The sequence below is a fragment of the Lithobates pipiens genome, unplaced genomic scaffold, assembly GCF_037356315.1.
Source record: "Lithobates pipiens isolate NorthernLeopardFrog02 unplaced genomic scaffold, aLitPip1_a1.2 Scaffold_18, whole genome shotgun sequence".
NCBI classification, from domain to species: Eukaryota; Metazoa; Chordata; class Amphibia; order Anura; family Ranidae; genus Lithobates; species Lithobates pipiens.
In genome coordinates this window covers 634,257,058-634,272,303 of record NW_027507758.1, presented here as the reverse complement: position 1 = coordinate 634,272,303, position 15,246 = coordinate 634,257,058, and the positions used below count along the sequence as shown (strand labels likewise).

At 42.9% G+C, this 15,246-nt stretch overlaps 1 protein-coding gene across 1 annotated transcript in view; it reads left to right on the top strand.

The window, feature by feature from the left end:
- LOC143986891 (uncharacterized) overlaps positions 1-15,246 on the top strand; it is a 51,580-nt gene that overhangs the window by 15,508 nt on the left and 20,826 nt on the right. Inside the window, exons 2-6 of the mRNA XM_077485297.1 lie at positions 7,205-7,333; positions 7,461-7,595; positions 7,688-7,808; positions 7,925-8,022; positions 8,112-8,232. Of these exons, the coding sequence (XP_077341423.1) occupies positions 7,205-7,333; positions 7,461-7,595; positions 7,688-7,808; positions 7,925-8,022; positions 8,112-8,232 (604 nt within the window). The remainder of the gene's footprint in view (positions 1-7,204; positions 7,334-7,460; positions 7,596-7,687; positions 7,809-7,924; positions 8,023-8,111; positions 8,233-15,246) is intronic.

Here is a 15,246-nt window from a genome sequence, read left to right as displayed (position 1 = left end):
TTGTTGACGGCCCTTAGGTCCTGTACAAGCCTACACTCCCCATTCGCCTTTTTCACAGGGTAGATTGGTGTATTCCAGGGGCTTATAATGTGTTTCAGAATCCCTTTTGCTATGTAATCATCAATTAATGGTGTGATGCCTTCAATTTTTTCGAGTGGCAGGGGGTATTGCTTATGATATTGTACTTTGGCGTCTGGACGCATTTGTGGTGTGTAAGGTGTACAGTTAATAAAACCCACACTCCCTTTGTTTTCTGCCCATATGGCATGTGTTTCTAGAGTGGGTGGTAATGATGCAAAGAGTCCCCTGTAAGTGTGTCTCTTTGGAGCATGTAAATCGCAAAATGGTGAGCTGGCAGTGAGGGAGCCCCCTCTGTCAAATTTAATGGTGATATTCAGTTTTGAGAGTAGGTCCCTCCCCATTAAAGATACTGGACAATCCACAAGGACAGCAAAACTCTGGGTACATAGTTCCTGCCCTTCTGGAGTAGCCACGGGCAATGGTGGAGTGATGGGGTGGGTAATTGATGTCCCATTTATACCAATAGAGTTTCCCTCAGTACAGTGCGGTGTGTCATATATGGCATCATTCAAACTACTGAATGTAGCCCCTGAATCTAATAATAGACATATCAGGTGATTGTCTACCCGCAATAGTACCTGCGGAAGACTTTTCCACGATGGATTATAACACACAAGGCTGAGGGACGGGACATTCTCTTGGCATCCCTATTGTGGGGTCCGCCGAGCGGATGGCCACTGCATCGGGATGCGTGGGGGTGGTCTATGAGGCTGAGGCTGGTATTGGGGTTGTGGTGGGTGAGGATACCTGATATCCTGAAGGCGATGTGGGGCGGTGGTGTTTAGATTCCTACCTCTTCCTCTCTGAGCGTTTGTTCCAATTCTGTAGGGACATTGGGACTTCCAGTGTCCCAGTTCCCCACAGTTAAAGCATCCCTTGTCTGGTGGGTAAGCCTGATCTGGGGGATAAGATTGCATTGGTGGATAAGGTTGCATTGTCATTATGTGGGTGGGCGGAGTCTGGGTTGGTGTCAGGGAGGGAAAAATGCCACCCTTCTGCTCAAATACCCCTGATGTTTCTCGTGATCTAGTATCCTTTCGTATACCTCTAAATGTTCCCTTTTCCTCTGTATTCTTTCTTCCTCTTCCTGCTGTCTCTTATTAAATTCTTTCTGTTTCTCCTCCCATTCCTTTTCCCTGGGGCTCAACTTCCCGACTCCTTCCTCTTCCCCCTCTTTCAGGGTCTTTCCATCCCTTTCTTCCTTAGTTATCGCAGAATATTCTCTCATCTCACCTTCCCTCTTATCCAGCTCTCTTTTGTACTCTTCTAGCTCTTCCTCCCTTCTAGACATTTTCTGCTCTATTTCCTCCTTTCTTTCTCTAAGCTCTTTTAACTTCTCTTCTAATTCCCTTTCCATTTTTCTAATCCTCTCTTCTTCCCTACTTTGTATACCTTCTGCCCGGACTTCCTCTTTCCTGCTTCTACTTTCGTTTTCCCATCGTGTAACTTGTGCCTGATCAGCTGCCCCATACACTATGGTGGCCAACACTGCTGAGTCTAAAGATGGATACAGCTAAAGACATGGACCCAATGTTCTATCTTCCTGTTTAACCATCACATAAGGGGGGGGTGGTGGTGCCTCAGGTTGCTGAGATAGGGCGGGTGAGTTTACAGGCTTTACTGTGGGGACTTTAGTTACATACTTTGTTTTGTACTTGGCTAAGCATTTATTCCATGTTTTGTAACAATCTTTCATGTACTGGGTGTCTTCCCATTTCCCAGGTGGATAAGAGTGCTTGTGCACCTGACACACCTTGCTCACCTCTTTCCATTCATCCTCTGAACAGGGACCTAGTGGTCCTGGGTCATGTATTCCCAGCTGTTGGCACCGTTCTCTGACCTGTGTCCAAAAAGGTTCTACCTGTGGCCCCGGTAGTGTGTTTTTAACATACTCATAGGGGGATGGGTTGGCCGTGGTCTGGGTTGCTGCAGAATTCCCCATCTAATAACCTTGGTAGGGTGTGTCTAGTACAGGGACAGAGATGAAAGCAACCTGTTTGTGCTATAATCTGTTCCCTGACTTGTGAATATGTCCCCTCGTCTGTTATTGCTGTGGGGCTGATATAGCTATGAAGGTTAACCCTCAGTACTCGGTATAGGAAACCCCTCCTCGTGGTAGGATATACTCCCCTTGCACCAAGTCGGTATGAGAACCCAGTTGGTCTAGTAGTTAGCAGGATCCACGTCCTGTCAACACTAAGGAACAGTAAACCAAAGGTGCAACGTGGGCAGGCGGGCGCTATCTCACTACAATCGGGTTCCTGATTTATGTTGTTCATTTAGTGCATATATGTGTAATGCCTTAATAAAACCCTTCAAATCAATACAATACTTTACATTCAGTTGTCATACATATATATACCATACACTTATCTCTAATTCTCTATACACCCTAAATACTTACGGTGGTACCTAAAAGAAAAACAAGCAAAAAAAATCTTATATATATATATACAATGGCCAAACAAATTTACATTATATCAACATGTTATTATAAGTGCACTATATTTCCCCCAAAAAGATTGGGCGTCCACTCAGCCACTCCTTATACTGCGGGCGTATCCTATACTTCCCGAGTTTTAAACACACTTATTATATATACCTCTACCTCTACCTAACATACTCAATACAGTCAGACCAGCCTAGTCAGACTACTCTAAAAAAAACCAAAATACCTGCGAGCCCCTCTAACCTTCCAAGGGGCCAGCCTAGCCCGTTGCGAAGGCACAGTTATGTAAGTGGGTGGATATACAAGGTTATTTGAACAAGGCAAGCACCAACACCAGTTCACCAAAAATAGGTAAAAAGGAGCAGAATGTGTCTTACCTGTTCAAACAAACGCCAGACCCCACTTCTGGTACCAAAACTGTTAGGTCGCCCGTCTTCTCCTTATGGCCTAGGCTCTTAGAGATGGCTCAGTGGAAGTCCTCGCCGGCGGGTAACTCATAACTCATCATACAGACACAATTGGTATGCTGAAATGGTTACAATCTTTAATTCTGGTTTTGCCGTTTTATACTATTTTTACAAGACTCTGCCCCAATTTTGGGGACCAATCAAAATTATACACATTAGCTCACATTGTTCATTAGCTCATTATTCTGTAATGTCTTGTGACCTTAACCTTAACCTCTGTATTTCAAAGCTTATCCCAGTTCAATAATTCCTTACTTTCTGTTACCGTCTGCTGACCATGACGTGCCAGCCACAACTTCCTAAAAACCAAGTCTAGCCTTTCCATACCCAGTAACAGTGTACAGAGAGGAAAACCACAAACAGATGCTTTAAGATGAAGACATTTAACAGAAAATAGATAGACATGACCATGAGATAATTCAGTATTAAGCAATACTGTCATGAGATAGATTTTCTAAATTGTATTAAGAAAAGTTTCTTTAAATCACTTAAGCAGATAAGCATAAAAGCAATAATCAGAATCAACAATCAATAATGCAATGTATTATGGAATCTCCTTACACAAGTAAAAATCCTGTATTTTCTGCCAGAAAATCACTTAGACCCCCCAAAAATTATATATTTTTTTTTTTTAGCAGAGATCCTAGGGAATAAAATAGCGATTGTTGCAATATTTTATGTCACACGGCATTTGCACAGAGGTCTTTCAAATGCATTTTTTGGGAAAAAAATACACTATTTAAAAAATAAAAATAAAATAAAAACAGTAAAGTTAGCCCATTTTTTTTTTCGTCCAAAAGTTTTAACTACCTGTTTTTTTTTTAATATATAGGCTTTTTTTTTTTTTTATCTAAATCATACATACAAGTAAACTGATTGGAGGTTTGTTTTGTTTAATAAATGTTTAAATGTAAGAAATTTTCTGTATCACTTATGAAGACTGCTTTCACACTGGAGCGGGCAGGCGTTGATGGTAAAACGCAAGTTTTAGCGGCTCTTTACCATCATTTTAGCGGTGCTATTTGGCTGCTAGTGGGGCACATATAACCCAGCTAGCGGCCAAGGAAGAGGTTAAATGCGCCCATGAAGCACTGCTGCCAAATCGCATTGCATGCGCTTCGGCAGTGGTGCCCATTCATATCAATGGGCAGGAGTGGTGGAGGAGCGGTATACACCACTCCAAACGTGCTGCTTGCAGGACTTTTTTTTTAAGATCCTGCCAGCGCATCGCCTCAGTGTGAAAGCACTCTGTCTTTCACACAGACTGCAGGGGAGCCATTTTGCAGGCACTTTACAGGCGCTATTTTTAGCCCAAAAGCGCCTGAAAAACGCCCCAGTGGGAAAGGTGTGTTAGATCAAGGGGGATTAAAAAAATAAAATAAAATTGGCCTAACATATCGGCCCAAAAAAATCGGCATCATATATCGGCTATCGGCCGCCATGATTTCTAAATATCGGCATCGGCCAGAGAAAAAAACATATCGGTCGACCTCTATTACAGTGTACTGTATATGTATTGTGTTTTTTACTTTTTGAATTTGGCGCCGTTCTCCGTCTCTGTACGTTACAATGCTCGCAGGGAACGGAGCTCGGCACTGTAATAGATCTGGTGGAGAACATCTCGCACACAGTGCAGGGAGACATCGCAGGATCCTGGGGACAAGGTAAGTAACCTCTTCCTGGATCCTGCGATGTGGTCCTGGGTGTGGTTCGGGGTTACTGCTTTTGGTACTGAAAATCCACCCCGAGCCATACTCGGGAATATCGTCAGGAAGGCTAAGGAAGTGAGAGTAAATAAGATTCCAGAAGATAAACTAGGCGCCCTAGAACAACCTATAACTGAAGAATAGATTAGTCGAGCGCTAAAAATTTCAACATCCGGGAAAAGTCCAGGCCCAGATGGGTTTACGACATATTATTATAAAAAGTTTAAGGAAACCCTAATCCCCAAATTATGCTCCTATATGAATGGGATGGGAACAAGTTGGAATTACGGTAATTACTCCTTTCAATAGACACCCAAAAAAGCGTTTTACAGGGTAGACTGTGGATTTATGATGAATACCTTTGAGGTAATGGGAGTAGGCCCAAAGATGACCCATTGGATCAAAGCATTATATAACCATCCTACAGCTAGGGTAAAGATTAATGGAACATCATCAATGCCCTTTGAGATGTATATCGTAACGAGAGAGGGGTGCACCTTGTCCCACTAATTGTTTGTATTATCACCGGAACCGCTTTTGGCAGGAATTAGAAAGAACCCAGATAAGGGGGATTAAGATAGGGCAAGAAGAACACAAAATAGCAGCATAAGCCGATGATGTACTGTTCTATGTAACCAGGCCTAGGTTAACTCTGCCCAACCTAATGAAGGTATTAAAATCCTATGGAGAAATATCAGATCTTAAAATTAACCCCTCTAAATCATAGATCCTGAATATTAACTTGAGGAAACAGGAGGAGCAGATTTTACAAGAGTTCTGGAGAAAAACAGAATTAAAAATATCTAGGAGTAAAAATAACACCATCCATAGAGACAATATACCAAATAAATGTCATCCTGCTACTGAACAAAATAAAAACATAACTAAATAAAACTGCAACAAGGTATCGCTCCTGGATAGGAAGAATAAATATTATTAAAATGGTAACGCAAGGGGGACTGGGGGGGTACCGGATCTCAAAAATTACTACAACGCAATATTATTGTCACGGGTGTGTTAGAATGGGTAGAAAATAATGGGGGGAAAATGGGTTAAATTGGAAAACATGATTAGCATATTAATCCTTAAAATTAGCACTTTTGATTTTTCATGTTCGTGTCCCATAGACTTTAACAATGTTCGTGTGTTCGAACAAATTTGTTTACCTGCTCGCATGTTCTGCTGTGAACTGAACTGGGGGGGAACGGCTCATTCCTACTTACAATATGGGATTTTATGCACCCACAGGAATAATTGGAATTCAATTAACCTCTAATATCGTTAAGATAAACTAACTATTTTCCACCAGTGAAAGGGAAACTGTGCGGGAATGGATAAAAAAAAGAAAATGCACAATTAAAAAGATATAATGGATAAAGGGAAAATATACACTATACGGGAACTAAAACACAAAAAAGATTTCATGGTAATAGATGAATGGCAGTACTCCCAGCTGAAGCATTTTGTAACATTTTTCTGCCACAACCAATAAGATTTGGGGAGAATCTTCTGCCATTTGAGCGTTTATGGTCAGCAGCAAGCACAAAGAACGGGATCTCACGGATATCTAAAGTACTCATGGGAATGAAGGGCCCAGAAATACTGTCATTCATAGTAAAATGGGAAGAAGAATTGGGAAAGTGAGAGAAAGATCCACATCTAGGGAAAATATTGAAGATGGTACATAGCATGGCAAAAGATAGTAACACTATAGAAATTAATTACAAATGTCTATGACGTTGGTATATAACGCCAGATAAAGCACATAAATACCAAAACGGGGTATCACGGCTTTGCTGCCGCGGGTGCAACGTTGTGGGAACTATGGCCCACTTAAGGTGGGCATACCCAACAATTAAAAAATATTGAAAAGATACGATACGAGAACCCAGCCTAAAGTCTAATACCTCGAACAGTGGCAGGAGATGGAAAGCCCCACAATGGGGAGTTGGTGTAAAAAAAAATAAAAGAAATGTATAACATGGAGTACTTACGATGTAGTGGAGAGAAGGGAATGGAGGGATTTGAAAATAAGTGGAAAGTTTGGACAGAGTTCAAGGAGATATGTAAAAGTGATGGTAGCAGAAGAAGGGGAGAGGCAGGGAGAAACGGGAGACGGCAAGGAATAAAAGGTAGGACGAGAGAGGATAGGGAGGGACGGGTGGGTTATAATATATGTAAAATGTGATTGTGACTGAAATTGTTTTTATTTTTTGATATATTGGATATAAAGAAAATCAATAAAAAAAAATTGAAAAAAAAAACTTTTTTGCAGAAGGGAGTTTAAAAAAATAAACCAAAGAAACCCAACAGAGAAAAGGGAATTTCTAATCCGGCAGGACAAGAGGGTCCCGTAACATTGAAGACCTAGCAAACACTAAACAGTGCAAATGAATGGGGGCAGTCATTGTTAAATTTACAACAACCCTCTTATTGACCCCCTCACATCCTATTATTGTGTGACCAATAACATCCAAATAATTCTTACTTTCATTTCCCAGTTATCCATCTACAAGGAGACCTGTATAGATCAAATGATGGCACCAACGAGTATGGAGGAGGACCGGAGTTGCATGACTGAGAAGATACTAAACCTCACCCTGGAGATCATCTACCTGCTGACCGGAGAGGTGAGGAGGATTCTGGGAGGTCACATGACATCACTCTTATCTCTATTAATATAACACAGACCTGACTGGAGAGGTGAGGTGGATTTTGGGATTCTAACATGATATTCCTATTTGTTCCTCAATATAGAGATTTCCTCTTCTTAAGTCGGGTGATCATATGACCATCACAGTGCCTCCATGTGACTCACTAAAACCCGAAAGACACAACATGCAGAAGATTCTAGAAGTCACCAAGAAGATGATGGAGCTGCTGACAGGAGAGGTGAGCGGTGCTGGGAATTCTGGGACATTATCCAGTAACAGACAAGGGATGTGTCTGGATGGTGACTGTATCTGTGTATCTGTGTGTGCCAGCTTCCTACAAGGTGTCAGGATGTCACTGATTTCTCCACGGAGGAGTGGGAGTATTTAGAAGGACACAAGGATCTCTACAAGGATATCATAATGGAGAATCGGCCACCCCTCACATCTCCGGGTAAGAGGAGACTTTATTGTAAAGGAGAGAGCAGTACAGAGAGTCCACCTAGATCCCCCATCATCTGATAAACACATAGAAACAATGTATTCAGTCAGTGTGTGTGTTTCCTACAGATGGATCCAGTGATGGGAACCCACCAGAGAGAAGTCCCCTTCCTCTGTATTCCTGGGATTCGACACAGGAAGATCATAACTATGCAAAACATTATCAGGTAGATGAGGAACAATCACTGATAGTATCATTACGATCTGTACATTATCTGCACTGTGTCCATTGATGTCATTTTTATTATATATTCAGAGTGGAAACCTGAAAGATTCTAAAGTTGGGGGTGAAGCAGAAGAAGAGAGGTATGTGAGGGATGATCAGCAGTCTATGGAGGAGGATAGAATAATGGGGACTCCTTCAGAGATCAGCACAGGTGAGTCATTGTTTCGCTTGCGTCTATCTAGCAAGGTTACTTTATGGTATAAGCAAGGAAGCTGAGACCTCTGTAGTGTTTAAATGTGCTTTTACTGAATAAAAATGCTGTACATACATAACTATTACAATATTTGGAATAAAAATCAGGACTGACAGATATCTATAGCAAGATGCCTAGCAAATAAACAGAAACTATGGTCTGTAGCAGTAGAAAAACGCTTAAAAGTTACTTAAAGGGGTTGTTAACCCTTGTTGTTTTTTTTTTTTTTTTTAAATAACAAACATGTCATACTTACCTCCACTATGCAGTTAGTTGTGCACCGAGTGGCCCCAGTCCTCCTCTTCTGGGGGTCCTCAGCGGTACTGGTGGCTCCTCCCCGCATCGAGTGTCCACGTTGGAGAAGCGCTCTCCTTGGTGGACACCCGTACGGGCACACTCCAGAGTCCCACATCTGTGTCCATTCACACAGAATACAGGACTCGGTCCCACCCCCCCAAACTGTGTCATTGGATTTTATTGAAAGCAGTGGGAGCCAATGGCTATGCTGCTATCAATCTATCCAGTCAGGACATGAGACACCAGCTAGAGATGTTATGCTCGTTCCCAGACGGAGGATGACAGTGTTCAGGTAAGTAAAACGGGGGGCTGCAGCACTACAGAAGGTTTTTCACCTTAATGCATAGAATTCATTATGGTGAAAAACCTGGAGAGTTTACAACCACTTTAACTCTGTTTACTGTATGTTCATGATCTCCATTGACAATTAGGACTCAGGCTTCTTAAGCAGTTGTTTTGGAAATCCGGTATCTTTCTTCTTGGCTGATTACAGATTCTTTCTTCTGGTTTTAAAGCACGATGCAAGTCTTCTGGTCTTACAGGCTGTCCTTGGTTCTAATGCATGATGAAGTCCCTTGTGGTTATGCCTGACAACTCCTTTTATATGTTAGGTTATTTACCATAACAACCGACTAGCAGACATCTCTGTTCCTTCAGTTTGAGAGACACTCTCTTACCTGTTTACTGTAGCTATAGAGACAATAGACTGTTCAGATTGTCAATTGAATATAACAATGGTAGCCATGTTCCCATTGTATCCAACAGCATTTGTTTGAGAAGTTTATGTGTCTGTAAAACCAGAATGCTGAATAAAAAATCATATTTGATATCAAACACAACACATTCCGCCCTTGATTTTTTTCCCCCTGTCAAACTGCACACAGAAAAATCACTTCATTACTAAGAAAACTCATACTAAACATAAATTTTCCTTGAATTCAACCCTCTCCCATATTTCTGCCACTGAGAATGACCAGGGGGGCGTTAGCAACAGGTATTTCAGTCTTTGGCGAAAAGATCATTAGAAAGTCTATTCTAAAGCTCTTTAAAAACAAGTCCAGGCTTGTAATACATCATAGGCCTTGCTGTCCACAGCTCCTGTGGCCTTCCATAATTCTGTCCATCGTGTAACCACTTTTCTCTGGTCTTCCTATGGATCAAATTGGAGACAGCCTGTGGAGTGGAAAACAAAGCAGATTTTCTGTTCCTTCTAATAATACATAAACAGTAGACCTTGGCCCTTCAGCTACAATCTCTCCTCTATCTTAAGATCAGGATGGGAAATAGGGGCAAGAGGGGCAATTGGGACTTTACATGAAACACAACACTATGGCATAATGAGTCATTAACATAGGGTAAAAAAAGATGGATATTTATTAATACCCTATGGGAGCATAGTGCATTTGATGATACAAACATTGTAATTCATACATATATTATACAGTAAAACATAGTATTATTTAAATCACATTAATAATAAATAGTAGCATAGTAAACAATGTAGCACCTGATCATTGATAATAACATAAACACTACCCCCAACATATAAATAAAGAAAAACCAAAGTAGGGTTAATGACTCAAATATTAGGCACCCATGATGAATATAATAATGCTGTGGCATGGCAGCATGTATATAGGCTCGATGCGTTTCGTGGAACATTGTCCACTCATCAGGAGCAGTTTATTGGAAGTGCCTTAAATATAATATAAATTAGTAATTAATTACATCGGGAAGAGGAGGAGCAAAAACCTTAGTCCTAGCGCTCTTACCCTTAAATAGATAGTATGATGGTATTGAGGCATAGAAAATTGCTGTTCATTGGGTGGGAGGCACCCATGGGGAGGCTGGACATCACCCCAGGAGCTGAGGAGGTGACCAAGCGGCAACATGGCGTAGCAGAACAGGAACCACGTATAAGATTAGTGATTGAAGAAATAGCCCTATAGGGATTAGTGTAGACTCGGAACCTGAGAGGGTAGCTGGGATGATAATAATAATAATGAGTGATAGTAAGATGGAAGTGTAGAAAACACTCCCAAAGTATAAAGATTAAAGGAAAAAAGATGAGGCAAAGAAAACAGGAAAGAAGTAAATGTGGAACCCAACCACCTATGGAGACATGCTAAGACTGTGCAGGGGCTAGGAAAAGAAGAAAAACACTCCACCAAAATAGTCAGGGATAGACAGTGAATATACATAAGTGTGACAGACACCAAACCGTGGAGAATAAAAGAATTGGTGAACCATATCCCTCCATCTCTGACCGTTGTTGGCGTTGCCTAAAAGACAGGGGCACCCTGTTCCATATATACTGGACCTGCCCTCTGATATCCCCATTCTGGAACCTGACCCGACAGCTCCTTATCCGTCTATTTGAGGTGCCTATACCGTTTGAACCCAAGTTCTTCCTATTCGGCCTGTCCCAACCAAAGATACCTAAGCCTTCCCGGAAGCTTCTGCGGCACATCCTCACGGCAGCCCGATGCCTGATAGCCCTTAACTGGAAGAGTCAAACGGCCCCAACTATGGAAGCCCTTTACTCCTGGATAAAGGACATAGAACTTATGGAAAAAATGACTGCTAGAATACGGGACAGGCTGGAGGAATTTGATCTGGTCTTGGGGAGATGGCGGCTGCTGGAGGACTAAGGGCGATCTGAGTTAGGTATGGCAACATGGATTTCTGGCTTTTTTCTTCTTTTCTTTTCTCTGTCTTTTTCCTCTTAACCCTCTTTGTTTCTACAGCAGACTCTTTCTACTACGTTTCAAGTGTTTTGCATAGGTCGCAAAGCAGATCCTGCCGGGCTATTGGGGTGTTGGAGCGGACAGCTGACTTTTGGTGTCTCCTGTCCCCCAGCACTCTGCCGACCAACTTATTAAAAACTGTTGTATATGCACGCGATCCGTTACTACATACTGCATATTTATCCTTGACCTTGCACAGTCTTGCAGACACACTGTTACCACTGTATACCTGTACTGCTTATCCTCCTATGCAACAACTGAAAATAAATAAAATGTTATTTGAAAAAAAAAAAAAAAAAATTGGTGAACCAAGGTGCATAGGGGTGAAATCCGTAGAAACCTAAAGGTTCCGTGCACCAACATCACGCCGGATCGTGCTAGGAAGGAGGAGCCGGAAGCAACCATACACAGGCGACAGACACCTAATATAGGCCACTGGTACCTCCGTCATGTGCACGCCAGGGAAGTAAAACAACAACGCCAGCACGCTGCGTCCCTGATGTCAGAAGTGCTGGCGTGTGGCGTCTACGCACAGCGGGGCCGGATCACCTCAACCCCACAACAATGGAGGGGGTGGGGAGGAAAAGACCCGGTGCGCGTCGCAGCTCCTGGGAGTGGATGAAAAACCGACCCCCGGGTGTTACTCCCACCGAAATGATAATTAAACAAATAAAATACAGGAATTCCAATAAAACAATTAGAATATATCGGCACTTGATGGGGGACAACAGCAATAAATATGGTAAGTAAGATAGATAGTGTGTGTGTTTCCATCCCTAATACTTTCAATTAAAGAAGAATAGGTTGGGACTTTACATGAGACCACGACAACAGTACATTGGTCTCCATCTATCTTGCCTGGATCTCTGACCAACACTTTGCCACCTGCCTGTATCCACTTCTGACCCCCCCAAAGAACATCAATACGGAGGAGAGGAAATATACTGATATTTCCCAGAAGATCACTGCTGTTTATTTTGGAAGGTTTGATGTTATACAGCAGTGATGGCGAACCTTGGCACTCCAGATGTTTTGGAACTACATTTCCCATGATGCTCATGCACTATGCAGTGTAGTTGAGCATCATGGGAAATGTAGTTCCAAAACATCTGGAGTGCCAAGGTTCGCCATCACTGTTATACAGCCTCACTTTTCACTCTGGCTGAGAGGTATCCACTAACCAAACGGAGTCCCAGCCACTATCCTGAAGCTCATCTGCCAATGCAAATATAACTTCAAACCTTCCAGCCAGTATTACATTGTATATCCCTGTATGTTGTGGTCGTTCAGGTGCTTATCTATTAGTTTTTTGACAATTATCAATGCTCCTTGCTGAAACCACTGCTTTTGGAAGAGAATTTCACATCCTAACTGCTCTTACAGTAAAGAACCCTCTACGCTGTTTAACCGGTTCCCGACCAGCTCACGTAGATATACTGCAGCAGAATGGCTCCCCTGGGTGAAATCCTGTACAGTTACGTCCTACCCTTTTCTCTTATATTCAATGACTGTCACAGCTTCTCTCTTAAGCCATTGGGTTGTTACGCCACCTTTAGGAGAGGATTAGGCATAACATGTTAACATGTAATGAGAAAACTCAGAACTTCTAGTTCCGCCCAAGGAGCGGTCCCTTAGGTAACTACCCCACAGCCTGCCGTGCAGCTTCAGTTTTATTTTGCCTAGTGAAGGAGAAGGACCTAGGAACCCTGCGGGCCCATCAGTCCATGTTTTTTCTGCAGAAGCTTTGCTTTTTGCGTAAGACTAAAGATCCTTTAATCTGCTATCAACAGCCGGCTGGGTGACGAGCGTGTGCAGACCAGAGCTACGTGCTGGGTCGGCCACGACATACCTCAGCTCCAGAGGTGGTCGTGAGTGTTAATGCTCTGGGGGAAAACACATATGACCGGGCTACTGATGTCTGCGTCACAGTGTGCCGGGCCAACAGCCACCCCATACTGATTGGAGAGTGGGTCTGTGATGGAATGTCTCCCAGCCCTGCAGGACTGGTAAGTACAGCTCTCCCTGCCTCGGTGGGGCTGAGCAGCTGGGCATTCCCTGGGAGGTCGATTCTGGGGTCCCTCACTTCCCTCTCTTCTCTCCCTGTCCCTATCTTTCCTCCCCCCTCCCTCCCTGTGGGGAATGCTGCATGAGGCTGCTGAGCGGTGTGTGTGTCAGATGCAGGGGCTCTCCGGGGGGGGCTCTCACCTGGTAACATTGTGTTACCATCTCTGTGTCCGAAGCCGACACATCCTAAGGAGGTGGCCCTCCATTCCCTGGTCATGGTCCGGGCTCTGAGGGTGTATTTGTGTGCCAAGGCTCCCTTTCGGAAGTCAGACTCCTTGTTTGTTTCGGTGGCTGGTCGGAAAAAAGGCATGGCGGTCTCGTAGGCCACCATTTCCAGGTGGATCAGACAGATTGTAGTACAGGCCTACGCCTTGAAGGGGCAGGTGCCCCCCTTTCCGGTCATGGCCCACTCCACAAGGGCAATCGTAAACATCTTGGGCCTTCTGACATTAAGCGTCTGCCACTCAAGTGTGTAAAGCGACTACTTGGTGGTCTGTTCACACCTTTACAAAATTCTACAAGGTAGATGTCAGTGCATCGGCTGATGCCTGTTTTGGACGTAAAGTTTTGCAAGCGGCTGTATAATTGCAAATGCATATACATTTTTTTCCTGTTTTTTTTTTTTTTTTTTTTGTAAAAACGCAGTACTTTTAGGTGAATGTACTGTTGCATTTGTTACCGCAGTTCTGGTGCAGTTTGAAGGTAGTGCCTCTCTGCTGAGGAGCACCCTGTTTTTTTTGGGGGAAAAAAAAGTTTAGTTGTTCCCACACACTGTCGTTTTTGTGGGTAAAGTTTATACTAGTTCCCACATGCCATAGTGGGTGAAGTTTATGCTGTTTTCCCACCCCTCGTTTTGGCACTGCTTGGGGACGTCCCAATGGCTAAGAGAGGAGCTGTGTCAGTCGGTGAATATAAGAGAAAATAGGATTTTTTGTACTCGCCGTAAAATCCTTTTCTCTGTAATTCACCGACTGACACAGCACCCGCCCCTCCTATTTTTCTTTACGTTATACTGCTTGTTGACGTACTGAAGCTGTGTGGCAGGCTGAGGGGTTGTTACCTAAGGGACCGCCCCTTGGGCGGAACTAGAAGTTCTGAGTTTTTTCATTACATGTTAACATGTTATTCCCAGTCCTCTCCTAAAGGTGGCGTAACAACCCAATGGCTAAAGAGAGGAGCTGTGTCAGTCGTGAATTACAGAGAAAAGGATTTTACGGTGAGTATAAAAAATCCTATTTTTCGGCCACCAGAGGGCACACACCCACTGCACGTCTGGGGACCCGATGCTCGTGGCTGGCAGGCACGATCGCCGACGTCCACGCATGACCGTGTGCACGAGCACCAGCAGGGGTATTTGTATGTGTAAACACACAAATCCCTGTGCTGTCAAGGAAGAGGAAACATATCATTTGGTCCTACTAAGTAGAAAAAAAACAATATGTCTCCTCTCTTAGTCACTCCCATCCCCACACAATTAGAACACACTGAGGGAACACACAGTTAACCTCTTGATCGCTCCCCTAGTCCCTTCCCTGCCAGTGACATTTACACAGTAATCTGTGCATTTTTATAGCACTGATCACTGTAGAATTATCAATGGTCCCAAAAAAGTGTCAAAAGTGTCCGATCTGTCCATCACAATGTCACAGTACCGCTAAAAATCACTGCCATTACTAGTAGAAAAAATAAAATCATAAAAATGCCATAAATCTTTCCCATAGTTTGTTGATGCTATAACTTTTGCGCAAACCAATCAATATACGCTTATTGTGATTTTTATTTATTTATTTTTTTTTTACCAAAAATATGTAGAAGAATATATATTGGCCTAAACTGATGAAGACATTTTTTTTTTTTTTTTTTA